Genomic DNA, 11,074 nt, shown 5'->3' with positions numbered 1-11,074 from the left:
ATCGTCCTGTGCCTTTTGATGTGCTTATGTGTGTGTTTGATTGTATATGTTTGTGTGCTGGAGCGGGGTGTTGCTGGTCATTTCAACGCTCTTCCATGTGGCATTCGTTCGAGGTCAAAGTTCATCCTGACTGGAAATGGGAAAAGACTCTCTCATTGTTTAGTAAAGAAGGCTCCATATTATACTTCCATGTCCAACACTTTATACTGAACATGAACAGAGAAGATAAGGGATAAATTGGTTCTGAGAGCAGTGTCCATGCAACTTCTTGCGAGCCTTGCCCGATGATGTGACACTGAGAAGTTTCTCTTGCTCAAGTTCTGAATATTTGCATGGTTATGAAGGCGGGACAAGATGTCTCGTCAGAAAACTACGTAAATTTCTGAGACCTCAGAGACAGTTTTTACGGGAAGTGACACAGAACAAGTGAAAGTATAACAAGTCGGCGTATAGCCGTAATATATAATAAAGTTTATTTTTATAGCCCCATATGCCAGCCCTATGAGCAAAATCATGGCGCTTTACAAATAATAATAATCATCATGATAATAATAATAATAAGACGACAGGAAACCAAAGGGGGATAACGTGTCGAAACGGGAATAATAATAATAACAAATAGTGTAGTGCTAATTACTGATTAACAACTGAACTGCGTTGTCCATAAAGTCTATAAATTGACATAAGTGCATAAATAATAATAATGCTGGAGACAAAAGAAAACGGAGGACTGAGTGGCCTGGTGACATTTCACCGTCGAAGAGATCAAGAATGAAGAGGAAAAACCTCGGCAAGTAAAGCAAGAAGACATTTTTTACTCCCTCGAGTCATCAAGAAGTTTAGACCATGTTTTATCTGTTGACGTGCACGAACACGCAACTGGACGAAAATAGCGCCGTGGAGGAGAGGACCGTTAGTCAACGGAGCATCTGAAGCCGTAGAAGTCAAACAAAATGTCACAATCGAGAAACACAAACCAGAACATCACTAGGATCATGACAGGTCAAACTATCAACTGCAAAATCAAAAGTAACTTTGAAAAATAACAATAAAATCCAAAAAATCCGGAGAGCTATAGTCTCCTCAAGGTGGTGAGGAGAATGAGCATCACTTTCCTTGTCATATATATATAATGTCAAAGAATTTTAGAAAATGTAAACTGTTTCAAAATCTAGATAATTTTCTCAGTTGTAACTCGTAGTCAACGCACAAAAGTCCTTGGTTAACCATAAATACAACATTGAGACACACACACAAAAAGTGGTCTGCATTGTACTAGTTATTTCCCTTGAGTGTTATCCTTTTAAATTAGAGATAAAACTAGTTTGCGTGGCTTCCGTAACAACAGTTGTATGAAGTCCCCCTAAAATATAGCAGTTCCACTCAGAGAATACCTGGATTTCTACAAACTTGCTGATCTGGTCATTAATGTAAGCTTAAATTTTTTTTTAATTTTTCTTTTTAAAGAAGTGAAAATTATGGTCGCATCGTAATCAACTACGAATTCCCCATAGCAACAGTTTTTATGTACGTTAGTACGTATACGTCGAGTTATTTTGTGTAAATTATTTAATACCTTTATCTACAAGGTGGACGATGGGTTTATCGTATTAAGTTTTAAAAAAGTTTACAGAGAAGCTTGTGTTTATCTGTTTCTTTCTGATCGTTTAGACATATAATTTCAGTCAGTTTTCAACACTGTTTTCTGCAGATTATTACCTAAATTGTAATTGTTGTTTAATGTAAGTTTTTCTTCCTGTGCAATTTACCAGATTTACTAAAAAGTTTTAAGTTCTTTATATGTGTTACAAAATAAATATTTGATTAGGAATGATGAATCATAAATGCTATTGTGAATGTGCCACACCCAATTTATTAAAACATAATAAACATATATCTTCCTTATAGATCGCATTACTGTTTGATTGAAGCTTTATCTTGCTTATAATTAAGGTTGCTGCACATTTCATAAAATAGCTATTAATTATAGATTAGATGAAATAAAACTTTCTGGAGTCATTATTCAATTCCAGCTGCACGAGATTGTCATTTATAATTCCAGTGAGGTTCAATTATTCATGTGTAGATGGAAGGTGTGACACCAAACCTTGAAAAAGAAATACAGGACTTTGTGTTTTCCCTTACTGGAGAGAGAGTACTGCTTGATTTGGGTACTGAAGGACAAGTAGCCATTAAACCAGTGAGTCCCCATGGATCTACCATTCTGGGTATGTTCTGGCTTTATGTCCTCCAGCACCCCAACAACTACCCAATCAAGCACTATCCATATTGTAAATTATACCAAGCAGCTGGAAAATATAAAGTGACACTCAAGGTGGACACCATCAGCATTACAGTATGTCTGGTAGGTCTCCTTTCATTCTTTTACTAGAAAGCAATGAGCAGAAATGGTATACTATTGTTTGCCGCTTTAAGAGACATTTATATTTTGAGTGTTCATATTGACAGGAAAGCATGAATCAAAACACTCACCAATATTTATAAAAAAGATTTTATAATGTTGTCTGTGTCCTTAAAGATGTAAAGAAAAGGGTAGAGGTAAATCAAAAGCTTGCCTGGATTGAACAGATTCTATGTTTTCAGGGTCCTTAAATTCCTACAAGAAACATAAAATTTTTCAGAAAAAATGTTTGCTGTTTCCTAAGACAGACAACAATCAAGCTAGTTTATATTATTAATTTTCAGTTACAATCTTAATGGCGACAATATCTTGCTGTCAGCAATTGTCTATATACTGGATTGAAGTATATAAACACACTATGTCTGTTGTATGGCCTTCATCTATATAGGCCGTAGGGCAGTTAACAGTTGCTGGACTAGTAGCACTCGACTGGTTTGTCATGAGATTCTCTGGCATCGTGAAGGCCTATACCAGATCTGAAGAAAGAGCTCAAGAGTTAAAAGAGCCATTTGATGCTGAGCAACATCGACTGATGAAGGCAGTTCGAAAAAAGATGTTAAAAGATTGTAAGTAAGAATATCCTTAAAGCAGTGACATCATAAGTGATGTTTACCACAGTATATTGCATTATGTATGAACAAAGCTTTAGACAAACTAAAATGTTAGCTTAGACTGTAATGCATCCACCTGCTCCAAAATCATTGGGACAGACAAGATTACTCTTCACACTCTGTATAACAGGCAGACACTTCTGAAAATGTCTTAAATCCTTTGTGATGACCCTGTCAGGAGAATGTTTCCAACTCCAAATTAAGCTGCCAATTCTGTATACTTGCATGCAGGACCGAGGCTGTACTTCCTTGTTTTTGCGACTTCTAAATGTTTCTGTGTGTGAATAAATGCAGGTGTCTGAACCATGAATGTATGAGTCTGTTGGATATGGATAGGTTGTGGTATTGTTAGTGCCCTTTGTATCTTGTAAAGCACATTGAGCTTGCCTCAGTGTGAGGAAATTAGTTCAATTAATATAATTAATTAATCTCTTAGAAATGTAGTAAAAATCAAGCAAGGTGCAACGTTTATATAGAAAAACTACATGAATATTCAACCATAAGGTAGCCTTTCTTCTGGTTTGTTTCCAGACTATGAAAATTGGCCTGATGTTGTCATCAATGATGATTTGAATGTCCTGGATGCTCATAAGATACTAAATGAGAAAAGGCTAGAAGCTATAGAAGCAGCACTTGCTGATGAAAAGATGTTGCCAATTGGTCCACTGCGAGGAGAAAAGCCAGAAAGTAGTTATCATTTAGAAAACATGGTAAGATAACCCTATACATCATTTTACTTGTTAGATTTAAGAAGTTTCAAAATTAACCAGATGTCTGAAAGAGCTGCCTAGACTAGTGGCAGCTCTCTACAGCTTTACTCTGAGCCAATTTATTTTCTCATAGAATACACATCCACTGTTTCAATCTCACACAACCTGCTGGAGTATTTTCTTTTTTTTTCCAGCTAACACCAGCTTCACTTTTCATCAAGCTTGACAGACTCAAACAAGGAGTTATGACAGATGGTGCTGAACTGTATGCAGTTTGGAGCACTTTGCTGAATCATTGGTTTGCAAATAAGGACACCAAAGTGTATTTGGTGACTCCAGCAATAGATGTGCCATGCCTTGAACGTTTGTGCCATCTTTACCTGAATAATCGTCTCACTGCTAATTTGAATATGCTTGCGACACCACTGCAGTCCCAATGTGGGCACTTGGCTGACATTCGGCGTACAGTCATGCAAAGTTTGCCACCCAAAGATCAAGTCTTTGTGGAGTACAATGTCTATAACTCCATGCTTTACCCAAAAGCAGAGTTCCAGGCAAAGTTTATTGCTGGGGTGTGTGGAGAACACGTTGAAGTGTTGCTGACAAGTGCAAACTGTGAAAGGAAGCACTTTAGTGCAGGTCATTCAAGTCTGGCTTTGTTTCAGCAGATATCGCTAACAGAATTTGATAGTCATCTTCTTGCCCCTATTATTTCTTCTGTTGATTAGGTTGAAGATGTCAGTTCTCAGTTGGCAGTTACATTCTTATGTTTGTATTTTTGAATAGAGTTGCTGTCACTTCACACACTGAACTTGAACTTTTCATTTTATGATCTGAAAGGATCTAGTGTATTCACCTGTAGCATGATAAACAGCCTACTATGATGCTGCAGTGTTTAAAAATAAGAACTGTGTTGATGAATAGTGGGATGTTTTAGACATAAAACAGCAACATGAAAATGTTGTATGAAGTAATCTACCATTACCTCTATGCTGTAGTGTTTGGTCTTCAAGTAGTTCTTATAGTAAGTTTACAGATTGAAAACTACCAACTGGTTTTCATTATACTAGTTTTTTGTTAACCTGTGTATTGTTGATACACACACTCACATATGTAATATATGCCCTACGTTTTTTTTTAAATACAGTAAGTTATTTTCAGTGTCATATATAGATTAAGCAAAGTAACTCTTCTTAAAAAAAAGATGAAAACAATGTTTTAGCATTTTATATTTGTTTATTTGCTCCTTAAGTTGTAAATTTGTGCAACAAATAAAACTGAACTGCTATGTGTATAATGCTTTTAATACTGCTTTTGCATTCATTAGTGATGACTCTTACTGAGTGATGAAAATGGTCAGCACTCAAAGTAGAAAGTAATCTGATTGACATAGCAATTACATCATTTGTTAAAAAATTTGAATGTGCTTTCAGTACAAATGGTAGCCATGATATTAGCAAACAAAATGACAATGGCAATGACCAATATTTTTAATCCTAATGGGCAATTTCAACATGGGAAATGTGCTCAGTTACTATCTAAAGTTCTAGTTACAGATTATGTAAAAGATAACGGTAAAAGATGTGAGCAAGTGATACAATCTAAAGAAAAAAAAAAATCTTACATCTAAACTACTCATATGCACACCCCTCAACATCACACACACACCACCAACTATTCATCTGTGATACAACATGAGGATGAGGATTATTAAGCTGTAAATGTAAACTGCACTTCATAGGGCAAAGAAAAAATAATAGTAGGTACATGAAGGAATGCAAAGACTGGAGGAGAAAAGATAACAGGATGGACTATTAAGCTTAATTGCATATTTTATTTTTAAAAACTTTTTTCGAAAGGAAGAAGAAAAGATCACTGTCCTTTTCAACTGGATCAAAACTATATGTGCTTTTATATAATGGGCTCAGAATCCTCAGATGCCTGTCGCAAATTAAAAGTGTACGAAATCAATAACTGAAAAACTTCAGATTCTGTGGCATCAATAACCAGCAATTAGTGAAACGGGGAAAACAAATCTGGAAATGAACAGATGATTCTTTTATTTAAGGACATCTGTTGTAACGATCCTTCCCTTGATTGAAAAAGTACGAATAGTTTCTAGAACATATATGATTATATCTGTGTTACGTATGTATTACTCAAAGACACCCGCGCAAGTCTGAATTTATGTTTCAATGCTCGAATCACAACTGATTATAATTAATATTGTTGGATTGAGTAATGGTTTGTATCATCGATCGGTCTAGAAAAAGGAAAGAAAGAAGGGAAAAAAAATCAAGGATGGAATTATATCCCTTGCAATGTAAGCAAAGTCAACAGGAATGAATAAAAGAGTGTAAACTACGGGCAATGTCCATCTCTGCTACTAACGACATCGAAGATGCAGGATACCACGAACTACACTCTCCAAGCCAGAAAAAAAAAAAAGACTTTTCTATAACAGGAAGTTGAAAGTGCGCATGTCTGTTCGTCGAACCCGCCATATTCAACATTTCAAAGAGGAGAAGCTGTAAACATGTCAACAAAAAGGCCCAAAAGAGGTATACTTTCAGTGCCTTTCTCTTTTTAAATATATTTTCATCCTACTTTTATTTCAACATTTCTAAAAACCGAATTATCTCCGAGCCCTTTTCGATCTGCTCAAACTTGCTAAGCACGGTGTGTCACAAAATGACAAAGCAACACTTGACTGATCCTGTCGTATTTGTTCGCGACATTTTGCTGCTTAGACTCAATAGCAGGTTAAATTTGTCAACAGAATAATTGATTTATTTAGTCAGCTATGAAATTTTATTTTAGTTGGGTTTTTTTTACGTCTGACCATGCTACTGCTTTTAAATTCTAAGAATTGTACTACGGGTTAGCTCTTACCCGTTGTGTAATACAGTGGTCCAAACCTTGTGTTATCTATGTAGTATTGATGCATGGTTGTATGAGTATGAATATGTCAGCTTAAAAATGTGTTATCACATTTTCGTTTTAGTCAATTTAATTTTAAATGATGTTCAATGCAAAATTGACAGAAAAACTTGTTTGTTTACTATTAATCTTAGCAATATAGTTGATTAAAATTAATATAAACTTATCTGAGCATCTCAGTTAAAGGAAAGATGACTTGTATACTATGAAATGAGTTTGATAATAATGTTCCAGAAAGTCAGGAAACTTTAGGCCTTGCCATCTTATGCTGTCATGGTGATGGTATCATTTTCTGAAGGATTGCACTGAAATACAACCATTGCATATAACCATAGCATTTGCTGCTTGTTACGTATAAAGCAGTTTTTACATGCAATGACGACAATTTTATTACAATTTATGCTGGACTGAATGTCACAGATTCCACAGATGGAGCAAAAACAAAGAAAGCCAGAGCCCAAAAAGGGAATAAGAAGTCTAAAGAAAACTCAAAATGTCTAGATGTAAGTTTTCTTTTCCTTATTTCCTTATTGGTTTAAGGGATTGCCATCTCCAAAAGTATAACATTTGTCTTACAATTATCAATGCACCAAATTATTAAGCATGGATAAAATAAAAATTCTTTGAAAAACTTTCAAAATTGAATGTTATTAGCAACAACAAAAAATTTAATGGAACAAATGGCTTATTCGGGGGCATTAAACACTATCTGTACAGCCTAATTTTAACTGATGTACAGAAAATCTAAGAGATCCGCATCACACAGCTGCACTGCCCAGTTATACTGGTCACGTGATACCTCTGTTCAAGCATCTTATAGCATCTTGTTTGCCACCTGAGTAATATATTTGTACCATATTTACCAATGGAACTTTAGATCCATTTTGTGCCTTTTTTCAGTTGAAATGTACACCTTTCATTGCTTGTGTTTTGTCAAGGATATTTTTAAGTACTGAGTCATAACAACAGAGGATTTACTTTTTCATTTAATGATGACGTTTTATTCAAGGATTTAGCATGTGCAAGTAGAAATTAGATAAACAGATCACTCACTGCTTAGCGAAGTTGCTTAGGCAACCATTAACACTTTGAATCTGAAGACACCGAAGCTAATGATTTTTTAATGCATATTTTTATGTAGTAATTCTTACATTTACTGGCAGTAGAAGTTCACAAACAGTTTTTTGATCCATGTCATTTTGGTACATGTTCCAGCGTCTGTGTATCAAGTCCTCTGCAAAAAGCAATTTACAGGCTGTATTTTCACCAGATGCCTACGAGTTTAATGAATCAGATGACTTTATCAATAGTGTGGCTTCACATAAGTCATATTCATCTTCCTCAAAGGGCCATCATAGGAAGAAAAATGAAAGGAAAACATCTGGTCTTAAATATAATCTAAAAGGAAACACAAAGGAAACACATCACATTTTGTCCAAAGTGACTGGGAAAAGGTTATGCAAAAAGAATGTCAGTAGCAAACAGGGAAGAAAACAAAAACCAACGCAGACTAGCACACCTGTTGCATTGGTGCCAGTTGCGTGTAAAGAAACAACAAAATTTCATCTACCAGAAAGGAGACGATCACCAAGGATCCCACTAGGCATGCTTGACTTGAGTGTAACACCCATACTCCACATTTCTTCAACGAATTCTCCTTTTCAGCCACCCATCGGGTGTGATCCACAGAATGATAGCTACATCAAGTCACAGAACCATTCTCAAAAGCCTCTGGTTTCAGTTAGGGTATCACATTCTTCACAAAAAAGGGATCATCCACAGCAGCTCTCTGATCTAGCGCATACACCAGTTCTTGAAATTCAGAGTGAAAGGAACTTAAAGAAGAAAATGCTTGGTCACTCCCAGGTACATAGTATTACTAGCAAATGTGAGGAAGGTGTTCCAGTTAAGAAAACAAAGCAGAATAAGTTGGTAAGATCAGTGAAGACTGATCCTCAAAAAAGAAAGGTATCTGTCAATGCAGTATCATCTCTATCCCATCAAAAATGCAAAACAAAAACACACAAAGATTGTAAGAAAAAATTAAGTGCATCTTCCAAACCCCTACAAGCCAAAAATGCTGTATCTTTAAAGTTGTCGATAGCCAAGAAACCTAAACCTTCAACTGTAAGCATTGCAAAAGTTCCATGTGATTCCATGGATGTAGACTTGTTTACCATGTGGGACATAGGACAAGAGAATATGTGTGGTGAGCCTTTGGCTGTGGATTCAGGAATTTCATCCATGAACAGCACGAGCCCTTCAGAATCACCGATGGCAGACATTGCTGATCGTGCAACGCCTCTTAAATTATCACCTAAACCTGTCATGACAGAAACAAAAGGTTTGTTCTGCATTGTGTGCTTTGCTCTTAAAATGTTTTAAAAACATGCAACCATTAAAAATTGTTTTGTAATATTTTGAAATGTGCTGTCTTGTTTATAGAGTAAAGTAATGTCATGAGTATGAAGCAGTAGGGAGGGTTGTTTTGTCAACTTTTGGCTTCTTGTATTGAGATTGTCTTGTAGATCATTTCACCGGGGTTGACCTAGTCCAGGGGTGGGCAATTAATTTTCCCAAGGGGCCGCATGAGAAATTGGGATGGTTTTAGAGGGCCGCACTAATATAGTTAACTCAGTTTTACCCAATACTGTATATATAGTATATATACTGGCGGGCGGGCCGGTGAGAGACAGGAGGCGGGACAGATCTGGCCCGCGGGCCGGCCTTTGCCCAGGTCTGACCTAGTCTGTGGTTAAATTGAATATTGATGAAAATGTGAATATCCTGTAACTTGTGAGGAAAATATTTAATATTTTAGATAATATTTAGAGAGGGCATTGATCCCTTTTTCACTACCAGCATATCTTTTGACCACAAAAGCCCTTTACAAATTTGGGACATTTATTTTAGTAAATAACTTTGATATTTGCAGTTCTAGCCAGATATGTAAGTGCATGATCCTGTACCTTTATCTATATCAGGTCCTTCACTGAACAAGACTTCATCCAAGATGTATAAACCAAGCAATGACAAGAGGGAGAAGGGACGCTACTCCGTATGTACCAAATTCATTGTACTGTCTTGAAGATAAATTATATATACATTATTTTGGTGCTCATTTATTTTCTGGGGTGTCTAGCACTGAAACAGTGCAAAATGCACAGAAATAAAAGCTTACCCCTACACTTTACTATGAGCAAAGGTTATTTTACAACTAGGTCATATTTCTGGACACCCAATTATACATTTAACATGATAACGCATGTATGCCATTGCATTGTTTCAAAATAGTTTTTGCTGTGTGGAGGAAGCCAATAAGAAATGAAAATGCTTGAATATGTACTTTTTATTCATCGTTTACTGATTCAGTCACGACAAATTTCCTATTAGAATTTTGGACTATGCATCCTGCAGGATGTATGATGTAGAGCAGAGCTTGGTTGCAAGATTTTATCCTTTGGGAAAAATTATTCTCATGTATACTGCCAGATGTCCAGTCTGGAGTAATGTGGAATATGCAACCAATGTGTCATAGAATCTAATTTTAGTTCTGTTTTAAAATATTTTTTTTGAATGGTACCCTTAGATTGAGTACTCTGCTAGTGAATTATACTAACATCACTTGTTTTCAGATTTCTCGACTGGAAACGTGGGCCTCTAAAGTAAACCAAGAACTGGAAGCAGCTGAAAGCTTTGAACTCAGCGTTGAAGGATAGACTCTGCCAAAGTTTGGCATTAGTGTGTGTGTATCTCCACTGCTGGTTTGAAACTGGCACATCACAATGTCCAAAACATAACTATGTACCAGAAAAAAAATCTAGTGAATTTAATGAACATTTATTGTTAACATGATTGAAAGGATTGTAGTTTTTTTGGGCAACAAATGCATTGGGAAAATATATATTGGTAACCATTTTATTTCATGTGTGAACACAGGTAGCAAATTTAGAATGCCATTCAATTTTCATTTCTGTTTTGTGTCCAGTAAATTTCTCCTTCTCTTATCAGTTTATCCAGTTATCCTTAAGCTTGTTTGGTACTTGTTGACTGATATGTGAAATATTTCTTTGCCATTGCTTTCGCTTTTAAAGGTCTGGCTCAAGGAGTTCTCAAAGACTTGCCTCACTCTATTCTCTTACTACATAGGCAGGGGGAGCGGTGAGCGCTCGTCACCAGGATAGCCGCATGTTTGTGTGCTCTCATCGAAAGCCAAACATTTTGTTCTGTCTTAACACACCATCAGTACGGTGAAGGCAGCCATGTGTGTGAACAAGCTTCGAGTGAGTTCATGCAGCATGTCCCTTCTCCTGACTGTAGTCATCGCTACTCTCCTATGGAGTTCTGGAGACGTCGAGAGGAATCTAGGACCTGTACTACCAAACAGGAGG

At 36.2% G+C, this 11,074-nt stretch overlaps 1 protein-coding gene across 3 annotated transcripts; it reads left to right on the top strand.

Moving 5' to 3' along the window:
• The first annotated feature begins 1,291 nt into the window (after positions 1 to 1,291).
• LOC112570867 lies at positions 1,292 to 10,693 on the top strand. Of its 3 annotated transcripts, none has more exons than XM_025249543.1 (9): positions 1,292 to 1,430; positions 2,087 to 2,365; positions 2,811 to 2,988; positions 3,565 to 3,743; positions 3,938 to 6,304; positions 7,104 to 7,186; positions 7,899 to 9,027; positions 9,668 to 9,741; positions 10,319 to 10,690. In XM_025249543.1, exons 2-5 carry the CDS (start codon positions 2,087 to 2,089, stop codon positions 4,469 to 4,471), a joined length of 1,170 nt encoding a protein of 389 aa, XP_025105328.1. In that variant the 5' UTR covers positions 1,292 to 1,430; the 3' UTR covers positions 4,472 to 6,304; positions 7,104 to 7,186; positions 7,899 to 9,027; positions 9,668 to 9,741; positions 10,319 to 10,690. The 3 variants fall into 3 exon arrangements, with proteins under 3 accessions (XP_025105328.1, XP_025105329.1, XP_025105327.1); XM_025249544.1 differs by having other exon boundaries at positions 1,298 to 1,430; positions 2,063 to 2,365; XM_025249542.1 differs by lacking the exons at positions 1,292 to 1,430; positions 2,087 to 2,365; positions 2,811 to 2,988; positions 3,565 to 3,743 and having other exon boundaries at positions 4,477 to 6,304; positions 10,319 to 10,693.
• The last annotated feature ends 381 nt before the right edge of the window (positions 10,694 to 11,074 follow it).

This window comes from Pomacea canaliculata, linkage group LG8 (genome assembly GCF_003073045.1).
Source record: "Pomacea canaliculata isolate SZHN2017 linkage group LG8, ASM307304v1, whole genome shotgun sequence".
In the NCBI taxonomy this organism is placed as follows: domain Eukaryota; kingdom Metazoa; phylum Mollusca; class Gastropoda; order Architaenioglossa; family Ampullariidae; genus Pomacea; species Pomacea canaliculata.
This window is presented reverse-complemented; position numbering and strand designations above follow the sequence as displayed.

Coding starts and splice junctions, on each gene's coding strand:
- LOC112570867 (XM_025249542.1), top strand. CDS start 6,280: ATGTCAACAAAAAGGCCCAAAAGAG. Junction 7,187..7,898: donor AAAACTCAAAATGTCTAGAT/GTAAGTTTTCTT, acceptor TACATGTTCCAG/CGTCTGTGTATCAAGTCCTC. Junction 9,742..10,318: donor GGGAGAAGGGACGCTACTCC/GTATGTACCAAA, acceptor ACTTGTTTTCAG/ATTTCTCGACTGGAAACGTG.